At 53.0% G+C, this 20633-nt stretch overlaps 1 protein-coding gene across 1 annotated transcript; it reads right to left on the reverse strand.

The window, feature by feature from the left end:
- Positions 1–14502: 14502 nt before the first annotated feature.
- Positions 14503–17753, reverse strand: LOC119100685 (zinc finger protein 19). Its single transcript, XM_037223761.1, has 3 exons — positions 17698–17753; positions 16511–16648; positions 14503–15225 (listed from the first exon to the last, which is right to left on the reverse strand). Exons 1-3 carry the CDS (start codon positions 17701–17703, stop codon positions 14503–14505), a joined length of 867 nt encoding a protein of 288 aa, XP_037079656.1. The 5' UTR covers positions 17704–17753.
- Between the last annotated feature and the right edge of the window lie 2880 nt (positions 17754–20633).

Consider the following 20633-nt stretch of genomic DNA (forward strand, 5'->3'; position numbering starts at 1 on the left):
CGACACTGGACGTCCGCTGACCGTCTTAACTTGTCTGCCGGGGGACGATCGGAGCCAGCGTCAGTTTGCCTTGCAGCAGTGGACGGCCGGTGACCGCAGGCGCGGCCGCCGCGCTGCTGGTACGCGCCACCCGTCCACACCTCGTGCAGCGGGCACGGCTGATGGATGGGATCCCAGCCCGGCACCAGCCGTGGTCGGCGAGGCGTCAGGCAGCCGCCCTGCACCTGGTCTGTGGTGCAGCACCGGTCCCGTGTGGGTCCCCAGCCGCACCTGGCCTGTGGCGGCACACCGGTCCCTCAGCAGCCTGGCAGACCGGGCGCTGGGCTTCACACTTCCGGTTCTCCATTCCGGCTCACTTGTCTAGCTTCTGCTGCTCATCGACGGGCCTCAATGCTCGTCTAAGCTGCTACGTCTTCCCAATGATGGTTTTCGTTCCAACAAACGCTATCTTCAATACGTTGTGGGATGTTGAAACCAGGGGTCGCATGCGTTTTGTGAATTGTGCGCTGGTATCAGGAAATGAACATTGCGATGTTTTTTGCGGATGATAACGTGTGTTTTACCAAGTACTGTTCAATCGGTCTGCTCCAAAAAAGCCTGTCAGATACCTAAACAAGACGTGACTCAAGAAACATAATCGATTCAACCTGATTGATAGAATACTACCGAGACGATGAGGAGCGGTCCCGATGACACGAAGTGTCTTCTCACAGTGAACGCGGGCGCAGTGGCGTAGTGTGGCACATCATGACGTGGGTTAAATGTCCACGCAGACGTCAAAATTTTCCTACAAGCGTGGAAACATTTGCAACATTTGTTAAATGATGGCTGCATTGCCGCAATTTTGCATGTTGTGTACGCAGTACTAGGCACTTTACTTTAAAGCTGGGGCAAATTCATCCCATGCTTTGAACCACTTCGGCCACAGAGCCATTGTTTGCGTAATTTCTTATGCTAGGCTTTCGGCCCTCTCACCACCCGAGCATATTATCCATGAAATTCTTTCTTTTTATAAATGTTGAGATTGTGTGATTCGGTTACCGTCGAAGGCAGCTTTTTTAGCGTTATCGCTGTTCGTTTTGTAATGTAGCACAATCTCGTATGGCAGCGGCACCCCACATGATGAACCAGTGACGTGTAGGTCCAGCCTGAACCAGCCTATGTATGTTATAGGTGGTGTATGGTGTATGGCAGCGGCACCCCACATGACGAACCAGCGATGTGTAGGTCCAGCTTGAACTAGCCTATGTATGTTATAGGTGGTGTATAGTGTATGGCAGCGGCACCCCACATGATGAATCAGCGATGTGTAGGTCCAGCCTGAACCAGCCTATGTATGTTATAGGTGGTGTATGGCGTATGGCAGCCGCCCCCCCCCCCCCCCCACATGATGCGATGTGTAGGTCCAGCCTGAACCAGCTTGTGTACTGTTATAGGTGGTGTATGGCGTATGGCAGCCGCCCCCCCCCCCCCCCACATGATGCGATGTGTAGGTCCAGCCTGAACCAGCTTGTGTATGTTATAGGTGGTGTATGGCGTATGGCAGCCGCCCCCCGCCCCCCACATGATGCGTTGTAGGTCCAGCCTGAACCAGCTTGTGTATGTTATAGGTGGTGTACGGCGTATGCCCGCATCGTAAGCGTGCCCTGGTGCAAAACAAGCAATTTTGAGTATTTTTATTTACCCAGTGTTGGCAGAGCCTGAACAATTATTCATGCTTAGCAGAACAGATTTTTTGCTCACTATTTTGACTTAGTGATGGTTCAAAAGACACGAATACTTGAAGGCAGAGGTCATCAAAGGTATGAGTTGCGCGTTTGGTGTTCAAAAAGTTTTCACACTTTGGTTCCCATACCAAGTTGAGCCACATGTGCGTAATCCAGTTGGACTGGTGGCTTGGGACTGGTCCTAGAAATGTGTTAATGATTGTTGATCAAACCATTTCTGGTAACATGGAGCACCGCTGAGATGCCGAGGCTTCGGCTGGAGGTCACGACATTAGTACTTCGGAAAACCCCCTACCGACAGGAGAGCTGCGACATCAGTTCCACGTGACATTACTTCTAACTGCAAAAGCTTCTGCTAAAAACATTTTTGACAGGCTTTACCTAAATCGGGACATTACTTTTTTGCAGATACACACAATAGGAATGATGCGCGAGAAAAAGTATGGCTTGAAAACATACATCAGCTATTACTTCTTCCACGTAAAAACTTGTCCAGTCTTAACTGATACGCACCATGATTTCTTCTGTCAAACTCATACACGACATAAATGCTACACGACAAAACTTATTCTGCAAAACATGTACCCGTCGGCATTACTACGGCAAATATGCATACACTCCTTACGTATTGTTTCTACTGCAGGGAGTTAACATAAGGCATTTGTGCTATATGACAAAATTTATGCCTTAAAAGGTTTTAAACCGCTGTCATATCTACTGCAAAAGCATATATAGGTTTTTCTCAAAAGCGATATTAGTTGTACTGCCAATAGTTGCCCGTAACATCAGAAAAAAATCGGAGGGAGCGAACACACGCCAGCGCTTGACGAACAAAATCGGACTGGGGGTGCTCACTCCAAAGTGTTGATGCACTGACGCTGCTGCAGGTATTGCGATCGACAGACGGACGACGGGAATAGTTCTACGCAATAATTCTTCCACTGAATAAGTCTATTGCAGTGTCGTAGTCTCTAAATAGGTTTTGGGGGCTATTTTACGGCGAATTTGTTCGTTTAGGGAAAAGCGAACAAATTTGACCTAAAGTATATAAAACGCGGGAACTGTCCCGAGTGTGACACACCATACTGTCACAGATGAGGGGTGGATGGGGTGGATTCGAATAAATATGAAATTACACCCCTAGTCTGGTATCAATGGAAACGCTATGTTCCTACGTCTGTAACGTATTTGAGGCTTTGGTATCACACGACAAAAACTACCAGTTCAAAAATGTATAAACGTCATTGAGGCTCTGCTACGAAAACCAATATTTACTCAAACGCCGGGCACAACAGATCGACAGCATAGCACAACGTAATGAATAAATAATGTTCCTACCGGCACGACCAACTTTGATTGCAGAGCCTACTTCCCAGTTCGGATTCCTTTTTAAACTATGAGTTTTTCCTACACCCCTGTTAAGTGACCACGTCTCTTTCACTTCATGGCTAACTATTGATAGTAGAAGTAACATCGCGTATGCGCAAAGGCTGCATGAATTTTAGCAGCGGAAATAAAGGCAGGCATACATTTTGAGGCAACAGTTTTGTGGTGTATCACTAATGTCGCGGATAAGTCTTTGCAGTAGAAGTAATGCCAGGTATACGTAATAACTGCATAAGTTTGTGTGGCAAAAGCGGTGATGTGTTTATTGCAGTGGAAGTAATCTCGCGTATAAGTAATGACTGTATAAGTTTCTGCAGCATGTGTATTGTCGGGATGATGAAGATGTTGAAACATAAGTTTTGTCGCATAGGACTGACGTCGCGTTTAAAGGTGCGTTATAAAATTAATGAGGGTCATACGTTTTTGTTTTTTTAGTCGTCGCGTAGTGCTAACATCGTGTATAAGTATTGGCAGCGGACGCAATGTCGCAACATTATTACCGGTAGGAGTTTCTGCCGTCTAGCACTAATGCAGTGAGGCCCTAGGTCGGCGCCTTGCTCCATACACGAGCCACCGCTCCGGTCCGGACTCGCGCCTGGCTGGCCCAGGGCGTCTCTGGCTCCCATCAGGCCGGTAATTTATCAAATCTGGCGCGCCTTCACGGCGAGAGGAGTTTTTAATTTCGTCAGCGCGGTATTATATTGCCGAACAAACGTGCGCGTCACTAATGACCACTGGAGGGTGACAGCATCGACTAAGAGGCTGATCACGTCGGTACAACTAACGGGAAACTGGACGGTGACGGATCTCCCTCTTCCTCAGCCTCTCTCTCTCTCTCTCTCTCTCTCTCTCCCTCTCTCTCTCTCTTCTCTCTCTCTCTCTCTCTCTCTCTCTCTCTCTCTCTCTCTTCTCTCTTCTTCTCTATCTCTCTCTCTCTCTCTCTCTCTCTCTCTCTCTCGCTCGCTCTCTCGCTCTCTCTCTCTCTCTCTCTCTCTCTTCTCTCTCTCTCTCTCTCTCTCTCTCTCTCTCTGTCTCTCTTCTCTCTCTTCTCGCTTCTGTCTGTCTGTCTGTCTGTCTGTCTGTCTGTTCGTCCTGCTTGTCTGTCTGTCTGTCTGTCTGTCTGTCTGTTCTGTCTCTTTCTCATCCTTCTCCCTCTCCTTCTCATATTTTACATACTAACCCAAGGTGAAATGAAGTGGTCGTAATCCTAATCGAAATGGTTAATTGCCCTAAGAAACTATTTTCAAAGTTGCATGACTTGTTCTAACACTGTTGTCGCACCATATTGAACGACCCCCTATGAAATATTTTCGCTGACAGCCATGGCTTCACTTTGACCTAACCTAGGGCAGAGTCCTTACAAGCCGCATAATTTATATAGTAACAATTGGCTTTTCGATTGCATGCATGCATACAAAGTTTGGCTCTGCTACGCCGTGTAGTAAAAAAGTGTTCTGGAAAAACTTCACGGACACAGACCCCCAGCGCATGTTAAAAATACCAATGACAGATTAACACCGAGAGTGAAAAAGGTTCGGAAAGGGAGTACGTTAAAAGCAGCAGCGGCTCACGTGGTTAAACAAAACTGCCTAGCGCTGCTCCACGGAGAAACACGCCTCCTCGCTGCCGCGATTTCGGGCGAGACGGGGACCTCTGCTCGCGTGACCAGACCTACGCCTCGCTCGGGCGTCTCCTTGGCCACACGGCCCGTCCCGACGCTGCCGGCGGGACCGGAGCTCCGGTCAGGCCGTCGGGCCGCGCCATACAGCCCCGCCGGCCGGAACCAGACGCCAGTTCGCACATGTAAGCCGGCCGCTGCAGACGCCGCTCACCTGCACTTTCACGGCTTAAGCACATGCAGAACTGAGACTTCAGATTAGAGAGCGTCGTCAGGCGGCGACGTTCCGCGCCCCGCCGCTCTCCGAACGCGTTGCACGAGAGAGTCAGCCGGCGGCGCCGCCCTCCGTCCGCGGACTGTGCACAACGATGGCCGTCAGCGGGGCGCTCCAGCCCCGCCAGACACCAACAGGCCGGCGTACCCGCCCCCGCTGCGGTCGGCCGCCCTGCGGCACCCCACCTCGCTGCCACCCACCGCTGCAACCTCCCCCGGCCAGCTTTCACGCGCAGTCTGCTGACGACCCACTTGGTGTCTGGCGTGGTCGTGCGCGAGCCGGCGGTTCGCGGACCCGGCTGGCGTGCGCCGCCTGGACGTGCCCGCCATGTAAACAGCGCGCGCGCGGCGGGTGGCGTCGCGACGGAGGCCGCGGGTGGCGCTGGCCCAGTGAGCCAGCGCGAGGCTCCGGGGCCGCCGTCTGCGTCGAGGCGGGTCACGTGTCGAGGCAGCACACCCATTCACACGAGCGAGCTCGAGCCGAGCGCCGCCCGAGCGAGGCGCTGGTCCATTCACGCCAGGCGAAACCCCCGTCTCGCCCAAATTCGCAGCAGTATGAAGGCTTGTCCAGATGATGGTGAGGAGGAGGATGGGTGCAGGTTGCGCCGCGCGGCAATGGGTCAGTGCAGGCGAAAAGCACTAGTGGTGCGTGCCGGTGAGGTGTACCGTTGTAAAGACCAGGTGCATGAGTCGGCCATCATTTTCCGGAATCATGTTAATCGGACAGCGTTTTGTGGTGGCTGGAGCAAAAATGATCAAAAGAGTGCGGGCCGTTCCAGAGCCGGAGGGCTGGTGGCGGCTCACGGAGCGGGGTCAGCGGGACCCGGGACCGGCGCCGTGGCCGGAGGGTCGGGCTTTTTATTATGTTGGACTAGGTGGAAGTTCCTGGGAACGTCGGCTATTGCAAAGCTTTGACTTGCGAGCTTTAAGAGAAGGATGCGCCGAGCAAATAGTGGTGGATTCTGCAACTGCACGCCAGCGATCGGAACCGCACGGGGCGGACACGGGGCGTGCCACGTAAAATAACATCCGGTTCACAACCGACCGATTGATGGTCATTCTGCTGTAATGCCGTTGTGTCGCTGTTGTTTTCGGCTCCCTGAATTATGCTTCCCACTGAACGGCCCACCGCTGTTTGACGTGCCGGTCTGCGGTATTTTTGAGCAGGTTCGTGGTCTGGTTTGTGAACGCTGCACTCCGCTGTGCGCCGCCGCAGCGGAGGCGTGGGAAACCGCGTGTCTGTAACAGTGCGTGTGGGTGGGGAACTAGCGGCGGCAAAAAACATCACCAATAAACCGTGAAGACCATAAACTACGCTTGACAACTACCACTTGTATAAGTGATGTCGACGCATCAATGTCAGTTTTATGTTCTCCTTTTGAATGTGATTGACCGGTCTTGCTACGGCCCGTATCCCAAAGATCTTCGTTAACACATCAATCTAGCAAATGTACTGCAACCCTTTTGATCGAAAGCCGAGATAAAACCGTGGAACCGGCTTATACCCGCCTGATGTAATTAAGCAAACGCGACACGACACACAGAAGAACTGCAATTGCCTGCATTCAAGCAGCGCTAATTCGTCAGCGCTCAAGTGGGCCTTCAGTGCTGCTGTTCAAGTTTTTGGTCCACAAATAGGGTACCAAAATACCGGCACCAAGTTTTTGATCACATGCCTCATCTCTATCATAAGTGCTTAAGTCAGAGGACCGATTTAAGAGCATAACCTTGCGTGTCGTTTACCTAATAACAACCAATGAGTTAGATGTTTTCGCTCACAGGCCTTACTGGCTGCCAATGTGCTACATTTACCAATCATGGGTAAATGTTCTGACATCCAGTATCACCCAATGCAAAACCGCTCCAGCCAGATCCAGCCGAGCATCGTCCACTGAGTTCCCACTCAGCTACAGCCTGGTACCGCAATGTGCCGGGGCGCTCCGTTCCAGCGGCACTGACGCCTCACCTTGGGTGTTCATCACCGCTCTCTGGCTGCACTGCCCCGGCGTCGGCCGCCCGTTCAGCCCACACATACCGACCCACCTTGTCGCGCGCTGCCAGCAACGGTTATCTCGCCGGCGCCAGCGCCTTCGCCTCGTCTAAATCAAATACACCGTTCCCTGCCGGCCGCACGCCGAGAGCCGCGGCGCCCATTAATCGTGCTGTCCCATTATCGAAGCGCGCGCAGACTGCGCCAGCTGTCCCAGCCGCGTCACGATCGTCCAGACTGCGCCAGATTCGCGCCAGGCACGGCATTCCCCGCTGCCTGCACTGTCACCAAGGCAACTCGGAGGCAGTAACAGCACCGTCACTACAACGCCGTCTGTTCTTTGGCCGTATCATTTGACCCAGGAAGCCCACGGTCACGGGTAGACCGGCCCGAGGAGGCCCACAGTCACGGGCAGACCGGCCCGAGGAGGCCCACAGTCACGGGCAGACCGGCCCGAGGAGGCCCATGGTCACTGACTGACCAGCCCAAAGACGTTAACCGAGAAACTAACCTATCACCAGTGAGGTGTTACAGAGAGCATCTCCCTCCGGCAGTTGCCATGCGAGCTGAGCGCGCGGCAAAGCATAGCAGGAACAATTAAACTCCTTCCAAGTCGGGAGGGTGATAGCCAATTTGTGTAAATTCTTTCCAAAGAACGCCCAAGGCTTAACTCTTAAATTTTCATGAAGTTAATGCCTCAACCATTGCCCTCCCGGTTTCCGCGCTGCTGGTTGAGTCTTATCCACGGGCTCAGAAATGGGCTCCATGCTCCTTTGCAGAACTCCAAACGTTGCTGGCTCAGCTCTCATATGTTTGAATGCATAGAACGCAGCCGAACGGTCAGGGGTGTAATTTGCTTTTCAGTTTGGGGGTGGAGAAAGGCCAATTATTGTGCATTTGGGGCAGGTTTAGTCATTTCGGTCTGGTCAGCCTCAAATCATTTTTTTAAACTACATCGTTGTATATGATGTCCGTCTCTGATGCCCAGCACGCAATCCATGACTGGCAGGCTAATATCGCCTACAACTGCTTCCTCGTGTCACGCACGCTGTTCGTATGGAACCACCTCACGAACCCAACCAAATATCCAACAAACTTTCCATGCGTCAGTCGTATACGATGCTGGCAGCCCAATATAGCATACGCTGGCTCCTCGTGTCATGCACGCTTTCGGTATTGAACCACCTTACGAACCCAGCAAACTCTCCATGCGCCGAGGGCGACTCGATTCGTTCCGACGGTTCGGCGCGAGCTCGCCTGACCGCGCAGGCGCGGTAGCTGCCAGCCCGCGAGACCGCTTCCTGCCCCGCCCGACCCGGAACTTCCTCGGAGGTCGCCGGTGCAGTTTACAGTGCGAGGCTGTGGTGGCGGTGTCTGGGCGATGGTGTGGATTAAGGACCCGTTTCCGGGGCGTTACGGCCGCGTTGCGAAGATCGACGGTTGCTATGTGGAGCAATCTTTACACCCGCAGACGGACGGCAAATGTGGTGCAGTCGCTCCAAACCGACCCAATAGGGTCCGCGGGTTAAAATGCGCAGATTCACGGCTCGTGTGAGGCCCCCACAATCACTGTCACGATCCGCTGTCCCGCTGGCGGTTGTGGCGAATCACTGGAGTTATATTTATAATGTTGGAAAGGTACATTCATGAAATAAAATACAGTTACCGATATCCGTGGACTCCGAGCAACATTTCGGAAGGATACAAGTGAGACAGAAGCTGGTTTATTAACGAAAAGTTAACGTAGATTTTCAGATATATCTGCTTTCACTACACATCCTGCCAAGTGACTTTCTGAAGCCAATTTTCCGAAACCACTCGCAAAATAAGAGGCATGTACGTAGTCGTGTACAAAGCAACACGGAAGCATCTCAAGTGCGGCGTGATAGCAATTCCAATTTTAAGCTAGCATTATCGCATTTCGTCCTTCGGCCTGCCACTGACATCGACGTGTCCTATTGACTCGAAAGGTGTTGGGCGATATTCGAAGGGGACCTACGACTTTTCATCAGGCGCGGTGGGAGACACAAGACCGCCACCTGATGGCGAGTCCACCGCCCACGCCGCAGTCTCGCAGTGGCACGTGGCAGCAGGTCCTGCACCCCAGCAATAACAGGCGAATTCACCGCCGACACCGCAGCCTCGCAGTGGCACGCGGCAGCAGGTCCTGCACCCCAGCAATAACAGGCGAATTCACCGCCGACACCGCAGCCTCGCAGTGGCACGCGGCAGCAGGTCCTGCACCACAGCAATAACAGGCGAGTTCACCGTCGACGCTGCAGCCTCGCAGTGGCACGCGGCAGCAGGTCCTGCACCCCAGCAATAACAGACGAGTTCACCGCCGACACCGTAGCCTCGCAGTGGCACGCAGCAGCAAGTCCTGCACCCCAGCAACAACAGGCGAGCCCACCGCCGACGCTGCAGCTTCGCAGTGGCACGCGGCAGCAGGTCCTGCACCCCAGCAACAACAGGCGAGCCCACCGTCGACGCTGCAGCCTCGCAGTGGCACGCGGCAGCAGGTCCTGCACCCCAGCAGTGACAGGCGAAGCACCTGACACACTCCTATCATAGGCAAACGAGGACTTCCCAGGTCCGTCGTTGGCAACCCTCAGACGACGTTTGTCATGCGGGGGGGGGGGGGACAAGCCCCACAAACGGGGAGTCCGCCGCAGCCGTGCCCCGCGCCTGTCCAGACTGAGCGGCTGACTGCCGCGGCCCACCAGCCGCTGCCGCCGGCTGCATCACCACGACCACCACCAACAGCGACGCTAGAGTCGGCTTGGCCGAGCCGGTGGCAGATCAGGCCGCTGTTTAAGCCATTTATCGCTAGGTGACCTACTGCGGCCAGCAACCTTTCACAGCATGGCTCGGCGTGGACTGTAGATGACACTTTCACTTCTTATGGCCATTGCTCGGTAAATGCCGTCTGGCGCCCTGTTTCTGAGACGTTACTGAGCGACCGAAGATATTTTCTTAAATGGTTTGACCTGGGTTGGACGGCTACTGTATGTACCTTGCTTGTTGCTCGAATTCCTTCTCCTGGGGACTTGTACTTACATCTGGAAGTTCTCACAAGCAAAAATAAAAGTACACAAAAGATAACAACAACACTTATACAAACATTCATAAGCCTCTGCGGACATAAACCCGTTGATGCGCCTGTCCATCCGTTCGGCACGCATGTACAGGTGTTCATTACTCATGCTATCCGATTCGCGGTCGACTTTGAGCGACTGGTGCGGTCAGCAGTTCTGGAATACGTGCCAACGTCAGCGACAAATAGCGGCAGGTGATTCCGCTGGAAGTAGATCAAGCACACAGGGCGGGACCTTGGATGACGTGCTTGTTTCCTCCGCAAATTCCGTTTAGTTCCGACAGTTCGACCGAACGCAAACAGACTTCCGTACTCCTGCCCTTGGCGTCCATGTTTTCCCATGTGCTTGCATGCGACGTTTGCTCGGGCTCAAAAGTTATTGCAACTGTGCATACCGGTGCCGGTTTCTTGCCGCCAGACATTTACGGGTCTCGGGAATGCAAAAATGGTTACATGAACGATCGAAAAAGAACGCTTGACCCAAAATTCGGAGTTCCGCTTGACATGCCGTCTTCGTTTGGTCACCAAGTGTTGAGACGCTCTTTAATGGTTGACGTATCCACTCACTAGATTTCTTTAGTACGAATACATAAGAATGAGAGCGTAACGGGCCCGGAAATCTTGCTTCCATTTCTGAACTACAATCTCAAGCAGACGACTATGGCAATGGCAGTGGAACGCAGATGCATGGCGAAGGTAACCTTGCTGGCTGGCATCATTTTTAGCCGGCAGTCACATCTCGCTCGTCGGTAAGCCTCGATGGCACGGGCGCTGACATGGCATCGCTGGATGACTACAGTATATATGCCAAAGAAGGGCTCAGTGCCTCGATTGCCATTGCAAATGTTACACACCCAAGCGAGAAACGTACTACAAACGACAAATCTACTGATAATGATTTGGGGTTTTGGGGCGCATCGGCTGCTTTAGGTCATGCAGCGCCCATAACTATCCTCTTACGCAGAGTCGCAAATCAAACAAGTGTATCAATCAGGTCATCCAATTTATGCCTTGATGATCGGACCTCGTATTATGATGAAAAGATTACTGGGATATCTACAGCGCGAAGGAACTGGAACACCACCAAACTCGACAGCCTGCGAACAATCCCTAAGTGACAGCGTGCAACCCTGTACGTTATGTCCGAAAAATGTACTCTCGTTGCAGTAAGGTGACGGCAAGCAACGAGTATGTGATGCACGGTCAGCGGGTCAGAGCATCGACTGCAGCGTGGTCTGGCGCCAGCCAAGAACAGGTGACGGTGCGTGGCATATGTGTGACCCATGCGTAACCGGCAAAGGACAACTTCCTCCCTCCTAATGTTGCGAAAACTCGACTACCATAGCCCAATACGAGGCTTCACTGACTTCAGCTTGTTGGCGCTCAGCGAGTCCCAGTGGAATTGTCATCGCTTCTGCATAGACAACGACACTGCGGAGTACATGTCTTGAGCTGGCAGTGGTGTTATAGGAATGCGTGTCCCTGTCGTAGCGCGCTTTGCTGCCGCGTCGGCGAGATAATTTCCGCAGATGCCCACATGACCTGGGATCCAACACAGCTCGACCGTTTCTTCTGCTCGATCCAGTGAGCTAAGACGCAATTGAATGCCCTGCACCAGTGAATTCGATGAGGAGAAGCCACAGGCCAGGAGGCTGCTCAAGGAGTCGGAAAAAATTAAATGCAAATTGCCATCGTCTTCTTCAATAAAGCAGAGAGCTTTGCTGATGGCCATAAACTCAGAAATTAACACAGACGCGTGCGCAGGCAGTGTGAATAACCGTGTTATGGATAAACACACAAAAGCGCATCCTACACCTGCATCCGTCTTTGAACCATCTGTGTAAGTCATCACACCGACGACAAATTTACTGTTTAGAATGACAGCATTTAGCTGTCGGGGACGGCAGGCTGTATGGCACGCTATTTCGTGGTCACCAAATCCGGCCAGCCGTCCTGCCGGTGTGCCGCCGGTCGCCGCCGCCCAGCAGCGCCGAGCCGGGGCGCGCGCGGACCCACGTACCGTGCGGCGGGCTCCTCCAGGCAGCAGGAGGGTGACGCGCAGGGGGCGGCCGCGCTGCGGCAGCATCTCGCGGGACCAGCTGAGTTGCCGGCTGACCAGCAGCGACGACGAGCGCGCTACCATCGACAGGCGTCGCGAGAGACGTCGGCCCAGCGTGGGCGGCCGGCGCGGCGCGGCGCCCCGCCCCGCCATGGCCTCAGCCGTCCACCGGGGCCGACACACCGCCGCCGCGCCGCAGCACCGGCCGGCACGTGCACTGGGGGCGTCGGCGCCGCGTACCTCGGGAGGAGTGCGTCCCCGGCGCGTCCGCCAGCAACACTGACTGATTCGGGCTGCAGCCGGCGCCGGGCGTCGTCAGCTGGCCCGGCGTGACGTCACGGTCAGCAGGCAGACGTCGCGGCGCCGCGGCTGAGACCGGCTCCAGCGCCAGAGCGCGTGGCGGTCACCAGCGCAAGTTACTAAGTTTTTTCTAACGCGGACCCCTCCAACGGCAATTCAACACAAAAGAGATTGGTATGTGCTGTTCATCTGGACCTGACCTTGGCAGTGCAGGCTGACAGTGCCAAGTGGCGATGGCCAGATGTTACAAGTGTTACAAGCGTACCAGGTCCAGCTGGGATCAATTTGCGATACGAGACATTCAGCAGGATATCGTTTATTGTTCACACTATCTCTACCTCGTAAGATCAGATATTCTAAGCTCCAAACACCAGCATCGTCTAACAACACAGACAGATCAAAACAAAATAAGTTACAAAATAAAGTTATCGTTAAAAAGCGACCAACAGTGGAAGATGCTATGAGCCAACATGGCCGTCATCGCCTACGCAAGAGCGGATTGTACATCATTTACGGAAATAAAGCGCACACACACCAAGGTCATCTCTACACCATTCGCACAAACCTTGGTACCAGTTTGGCTCCTACCTGTAGGCTGTTCGCATTGGCTACACTGATAATGACGTCACAACGCGGCCTGTCCTTTCTACATGCGTCGCCTCACCGACCACCGACCGAACAAAACGAGCTTGGCCCCAACCGCCGGCTACATGCGCCACACCGCTGCGTAGGCGCCCCGGTTCTGGCCGGGCCCAGGTGCATTGGTTATCGACAGCGCCGGTATCGATATCGAGCCCGCCCGACTTCGCCCGACGCCCCAAAGATCCGGAAGCAGGCTGCCAGAGCACTCGGCTCTCGACGGACATACACGGGCTTCGCTGGCGTGGCCGGCTCGTGACACACGTGACACACGTGGTGCTGGCGGCCGATACGTGCCGTCCTTCACCAAGAGTGGGCACACGCAACACCGCTTCAGCGCGGAGCAGACCGCGCGCCGCCGCGCAGTTTCATATTCGTTGGGGCAAGACCCGCCGCCAGCAGCAGTTTTAGTTTCGGATACAAGTGGGGTCAAACTCTGAGGAGGTAGCAAAATTGACGGGGGAGTAACACTGCATAATTTACCCTACCTCCTGAACGTGCAGACCTCCGGCCCCGCTCCTCAGGCGTCCGGAACAAGCCCTACCAGAGATGAATATACGCAGGCGCTTATTGAACTGAGTGCGTACACGTCACACCGACTTAAGTTCTGAATGACAGAAGCACCATCAAACCATCTTAATCACGACCATATGAAAATCGCGTTTGACAAGGTACTTGGGTGCCTTCTTTGAACCATGTCACTACTACTGGCGAGAAGTTTCAGGATGTGCAATTGGAAACAAAACTTCGTAACAAAAGCACGAGTAGGTGCAGGATCAACAGTTTAGCTCTGAGGTTTGATATCCGTGAATGCTCATGCTGCGCATGCCTGACACAACCAAAATCTGGAAGACGGGTGTGCCGCTGTTGTCGACATTACGCCCACCATACCGCCATGAGGGAAGCTCGCGATCAGGCGACACTATTTGGAATGAGAAGTTTTTTAAGCGGCGTTGGGACTGCGGGAATCGGATCAGAACAAGCTCCGCTTAATTCAGTCAGTCCAAGCACCACGCACTTCCGAAACTCGGGGCAAGTGAATGTCCCCTTAATCTACAATCTCTGCCTTTCATCTGCGCAGGTTTCAGAACCATGCCACTAATGCTGTTCAATGCCAGCTACTCACAAAACGCACAAACAACAGCCTCCGGACATCAAGTCGACTAAGTGTCTTCCGAAGGAATTGCATGTACTATGCCGGGGTTGTGCTTGTTGAAGCCTTCCTCGGCAAAAAGCATGTAAAAAACAGTCAGCTACCAGACACAGTATGACAGCGCAGGTGAGTACAAGGTGGTGGAAAACCAACAAGAGGACTAACGACCGCGACGTTGAGCCCGTCCCGGCGCGGCTCCAGACGCCTGGCCGACGAGTATCGCGGCAGGCGCCGCCGGTCGCCCGCAGGCCCGGCCTCACCTCCTACATGGAGGTGAGCAGCTCCTTCAGCTCGGGCGGCTTCTTCTCGTGCACGCGGCTGTGCTTCTTGAGAATGGACGGCTGCGTGAAGCGCTTGCCGCACAGGTCGCATCCGAACGGCCGCTCGCCCGAGTGGACGAGCAGGTGGCGCCGTAGGTTGAAGCCGTTGGGGAAGTCGCGGCCGCACACCGAGCAGCGGAACTCCTGCTTCACCGGGTGCGGGTGCAGCTGGCGACAGTGGCGCCGCAGCTCGGTGGCCGTGGTAAACACCAGCTCGCAGTGGCGACACGGGTTGTCGCCGCCGTCGCTGTGGTACTGCTGGCGGTGCTCCGAGAACAGCGTGAAGCAGGGGAATGTCAGGCCGCACGGCGCGCACGCCAGCGGCGCCGTCTGCGGGCCCGACCGCATGTGCGTCTTCAGATGGTCCTTGAGCCGGAAGGCGCGCGTGCAGAACTCGCAGCTGAACGGCTTGACGCCGGCGTGCACGGTGCTGTGCCGCTTCAGGTTGTACTTGTTGCGGAAGCGCTTGCTGCAGGCCGGGCAGACGAGGTCGCTCTCATCGGCGGGCGAGGCGTCGTGGCTGGCTGGCGGCTCGCACAGCAGCTCCACCTCACACTCTAGCCGCTCCTCGGCCGGCTCGTCGGGCCCGCCGGCGCCCTCCTCGTGCGGCTCGCGCTTGACGTGCGCGTGCCGCTCCAGCGGCGACTGCAGCGGTGCCGGCATCGGCTGCCGGCGGAGGCGCGGCGCGGCGTCACGATCACGCAGCGGCAGGCCGCTCACACCGGTCACGTCACGCCATTGGGAGGCACCACCAGTGAGCTGACGGGAACACCCCACCAGCAGAGACCCACTCCATGGGAGGGCACCACCAGTGAGCTGACGGGAACACCCCACCAGCAGAGACCCACTCCATGGGAGGGTGCCACCAGTGAGCCGACAGGAACACAAACACCAGCCGAGATCTACTAAATGGGAGAGTACCACCAGTGAGCTGACAGGAACACCCATATGGGTCACGCCCCACTCAACGGGAAGGTTCTGTCAGTCAGCTGACAGGAGCGATGACAATGGTACCGTTCCACTCGCACGGAGCAGGGGTACAGTCATCCCATTGACAGAATCACTCACAAAGCTCCAAACCTCTCACTGGTCAGACATCAACCAGAACGGGGTCATCACAACACCAACAAAGGGTGGGAGCCGTGCCCCTGAGACCATATGTTGAGGGGGAGGGAGCGGGGAGGGGAGCGTGCGAAACTCCTCGCTGTTGTGTAGTGACCCAGCTCGCTGCACAACAGTCAGCACCACGGGCACTCCTGTTGTCTTTGCTGCGTTGCAAAACGAGGCTTTTGTGTGTCCCGAGAGCGTATCAATCCATCGTACTAGGTACATTGGGACGACATAGCTCCAAGCAAATTTTCCGCACTAGTATAGTTAAACCTGTCTTCACATGGAACTTACAGAGCTTCACCCACTGGCAACATACTGGCCTTGGGGCTCTGGCTATACGTGACAACTCATGCGTTGTCTCTGTCGTGGTAAACCCATGTAGGCTTATTTTGTGACCCACGAGGACATTGGCAAGGGGGGGGGGGCAGGGTAACCACAAACGGATAGCCCTTGCGAACTATCAGTCGGCCGAAAGGAGGTATCACCGGTCTCTGTGATGCGCCGACAGGGTACCAGCAAAAAGTGAGCGGCACCCAACTAAGTCAGTGGAGATTACGGAACACACGAATGCTGGATGCCCTCATGCGATGCAGCTCCGCAACCTTCCCCTTCTCCCATATGGAACACGTGACCCCGACCTCGTCCTCTGAACACCTGCCAAACGCCTGCTTTTCGGTGCCGTGCTCTCCAACGTAGAACCACTGAGAACTGACTGAACCATCTCTTGCAATACACCTTAACCAATACAATGATCTGATTTCAGACGCACTCATACTGGAGTTCGCCAGACCAGTACACGAGCCTGCGATTCGTCAAGAATAACTACGAAAAGCTGTCAAACCTGGAGCTCTCCAAACTTTTCTGCGCGTATTTTCAGCATGTCCATGAACTTTCTCTTGATCTCTTCGCGGATCTCAATGATCTTCGTTTCGTACGAGTCGAGAGTCATGATGACAGCTGAGCATGCCATACAGATATACTGAAACAGCGTAGATCATCGTCATCACCACCCGAGGACAGCGACAAGTCATCACACCGTACACAGGTGCAGAACAGCAGACACGCTGTCAACACAACCGGAGAACAGCATGAACATCAACACAATCCGAGAACAGCCAATGCACGTATCACGCATACGACAAATGACATGGCAACAGCAGGCAGACAACGCAGCCAGGACAGAGCCAGCACACTGTGAACACCACCAAAACAAGCACAATATGTCAATGAAATCACCGGAAATGAGCAAACATGCCGCCAACACATCCAATATGACGTGAATACAACAGCAAAAGCGGAGACGTCACTGATACTGCCGGAGAACAGCCCACTCAGCGGAAAACAGGAAAGCCGACGCTCGATGCCAACGAGGGGGGGGGGGGGGGCAGCAGGTATGCTGTCACCACCATGGGAAAACATTAAAAAACAACAGGAAACAACCAGAGAACAGAAAACATGGCGTTCCAGCCATGACAGCATACTGAGCAGCAAACAAACCACAAAAATCCCTGGAGCAAGCAAGCAAAGCACACCCTTGACAAGCCATGCAAATAGATGAGAACCTTTGCTGTGGATGCAATGCATGCCTGTAGATTGGTGCTATTGCTAACAAAATGAAGTGGTGCTAACAAACCAAAAACAAAAATCGGACAGCATGGTACACAATATACATACAACACAATGCGTGCTTTCCGGCCAGGTGGCCAGAAAAGCACTTTTCCCTTAAAGCACGCCAGCTGCCACTATACATCATATTGGTGTATAGCGACACCATACCATCATACCAGCCACATTTTGCTCGTCAAAACCTAGCACTTGCAATAACGGTAGTTCTTATGATGGCTGCTGTGTTCCATTTCAAACACGAGTGACATTCAAGTACATTCTGAACCGCACCGACAGACCTCCGCCGTTCCTTCCCTTAGAGTTGATTGTTAACACCACTCTACGAATGCACGAGCATTAGGCACGCCCGCCTCGCTGCCCATCCCAGAGACGGGAAGAGGGTGCGGGCGGTAGGCGGCCCACCTTCATCTGCCAGTGGTGGGCGGCAGCGTGCAGCGACACGCCACAGCCTGGCTGCACCACCAGTCTCTAGTTTCTCGGCCAGTGTCTCCTGCGTGCTCGGCAGCCGGAAGCCGTTGATGTCGACGCCGGTGGGCGGCTCGGCGGCGCACGTGATGTACGAGTCGCAGAGGATGCAGCGTGAGTCGGGGCCCGTGTGCGGCGGCAGCGGCTCAGCGTACGGCACACAGCCGCCCGGACCGGCTTGTGATAAGTATGTGCCCAGGTCCTCCATCATGGCGACCGCTGCCAGGCAGAGCAAATGGTGTCATGTGAGGACATGTGCTCACTGGCACTAGGCTGGTGGCAGTATGTCCAAAGCATATAAGCCCAAATGAACCATACTCTGATAATTCCTCATGGACAAACAATGGAGTGAAAGACTTGGTAATCCACTACCATAGGACCCTATACAAACTATTTCCCAAGTTCCCCTGAAGAAGAGGCCCCATATGTACAGCAAACACTCACTGATACAATTCACAAACATTTCTGGGGCATCTGTGTACATCTTTGATATCATCTATTGACCTTCATAACTGCACCAGAGGCAAAGATGCACCATTAAGAAAAGTAAACAATGAAAGGAAAACCTATGGACAATGTGTCACATTCTCATACCATTAAGATCCAGTTAAGGTGGTGATATAAAATCATGCATCCACATAACCAAGTATCTCCTGCAAAAGTGTGCACATGATACAAATCCACATTTCTGAATGGCTGGTGACCTATGGCATTGAATTTTCAAAATACCATATAGTTTTACTTCACTGCCAAACATCTTGCCATGGAAGGAATGTTGAGCCATACCCCCTGGAGTTGTATGGCTTTCATGAGCACAAGGTGGCCCATGATAACATGGTTGGCTGCATTTTGGCTATAAACTGAATTTATTGTATAGAAAAAACAAAAGCATACTTCCATAAATTGTACATAAAAAGTGGATGCAATTGCAAAATCAAGCAATAGAACAAAGCGGGTGATTGTTTTAAAACCCGCCACCTTCAAATCTCAGAAACAAGGAAGACTATCCATCAATATCTTTCCAAATGTCTAAGAGTTGTCCACCAAATCTGAAAAATTGTGCAGAGTGTGTGATGGAGTACTCAACAAAACTGTGTACTATCTCGGCATCAAAGAATACTGGTATGTGCTAAAAATATGCGATCACACAAATGCTTGAATTAATCTACAACACTTTTTCATCCTTGAACTGTAAGATTGTGCCACATTCACAGGAACACAGTAAATCTACCTTAATGATGCGTTTCACAATAATAGTGTAGTAACACAGTTAGTTTTTGTGACATGCATTGCCTGCTTAATAGGTACGTTATTTGGCAAGCTCAAGACCGCCCCAGGGACAGTTCCAAACTACAGAAGCTGAAATGCATGTATGTTAGATACAAAGAACCTAGTGTAAACAAATGCAACTACTTTCTGATCAGCAAATGTGGCAAGCAGACCAATACCTGAATAGAACTAACTGAACAGCTCATTAAACACCACACAGCCGGTGCTCCTTGTGACATACCTTTTAACCCTGGCCAAACTCCACTACGGTCCACAAAATGAATACCAAGCCAATCCAGCGGGACCAAGCTAGAGGGAATACACGATTGACGGCAATTCTAACAACACATAGTGAAATCCACAGCAAAGTTCTGCACTAAAGAATGCCCAGCTAAAACTGGGAAGCCCTGAACGGATGTTGCACGTGACGTTAGTTCACCTTACAAGAAGTGTTATCGCAGCCAATTCCAACCGAATCGGTTTCTAGGCCATCGCTCATCACTGAGATAAGAAGCGAGCATCAGAAATGTAGCCGTCGCATCAAGGCGGCGAATGCGACGCGATCCTGTGGCCGTTTTCAAGGGGAGATACTAGACGACCGACGAAACATGTTGACAACTTATGTTCCGAAACATTGCACGGCACGACACCAAACCTTCACCATAAGATGCCGCCTAGTCGACAAGATTTTCCCAGAGTATGAGGTTTATGTCAGGTCAAATATCACTAAAAATTCCCATCGACAAAATACGTTTCCAGACAGCCACAAGCTCCTAATCTATGGGATGCATCATTACAAAACCTTCCCCAATCGTTGTACCATGGTCGATGGCACAATCGCCCCGGGGGGTCAGTGACCTTCGGCCAGGTCAAAGGCCATCGGAAACACTCAACACCACTAAAATTAGCTACAGACAACCCCATGGTTCTAGTCTATTGAACCGATTACCACAAAATCCTCACCTATCGACGCACCATGGCCGATAACCTATCCTATACAGAACATGGTGACCTTTGGCGGGTCAAAGGTGACCAAGCATGCCTTTGATGAAATCAGAAAAATTAATTGTAGACAGTACCAAGCTCTGAACCTATAGGAACGATAGGATCAACCCATTGGTAAGCTCGTGCGTTGCATATGCACACGCCGTGCCAAATGACTTTTCTATTTCTACATTTTTCCTTTAAATACTTTGACTGTTGTATGACCACGCGACGACACGCAAGCATTCGGGCAATATATTCACAGCATGGCACGTCTTCTATCATTGACGTATAAAATACTTGAATAGGTGAATGTTTTCTATTTTAATGTTTGCGACTTCCGCAGCAACAACTACGCATGCAAAACTGGCAGTCATGTCTGCATTTACTGTGCGTGCTGCTGACAATGTAAACTGCACTCCACCCTGTCTAAAAGGCATATCGCACTTTTTCTTCACCCTGGGCGGGCGAATTGACTTGCTAAGCGTAAGATAAACTGATGATGATGATTTGGGGCTTTGGGGCGCATCGACAGCTGTAGGTCATACAGCGCCCATAAGTCAAATTCCGTTGCGCCATTTCTGTCCCTTTTTATAGCAAGTAACCGAGAACAATGCGCC

Source organism: Pollicipes pollicipes, unplaced genomic scaffold (assembly GCF_011947565.3).
Source record: "Pollicipes pollicipes isolate AB1234 unplaced genomic scaffold, Ppol_2.1 Scaffold_4881;HRSCAF=5763_pilon_pilon_pilon, whole genome shotgun sequence".
NCBI classification, from domain to species: Eukaryota; Metazoa; Arthropoda; class Thecostraca; order Pollicipedomorpha; family Pollicipedidae; genus Pollicipes; species Pollicipes pollicipes.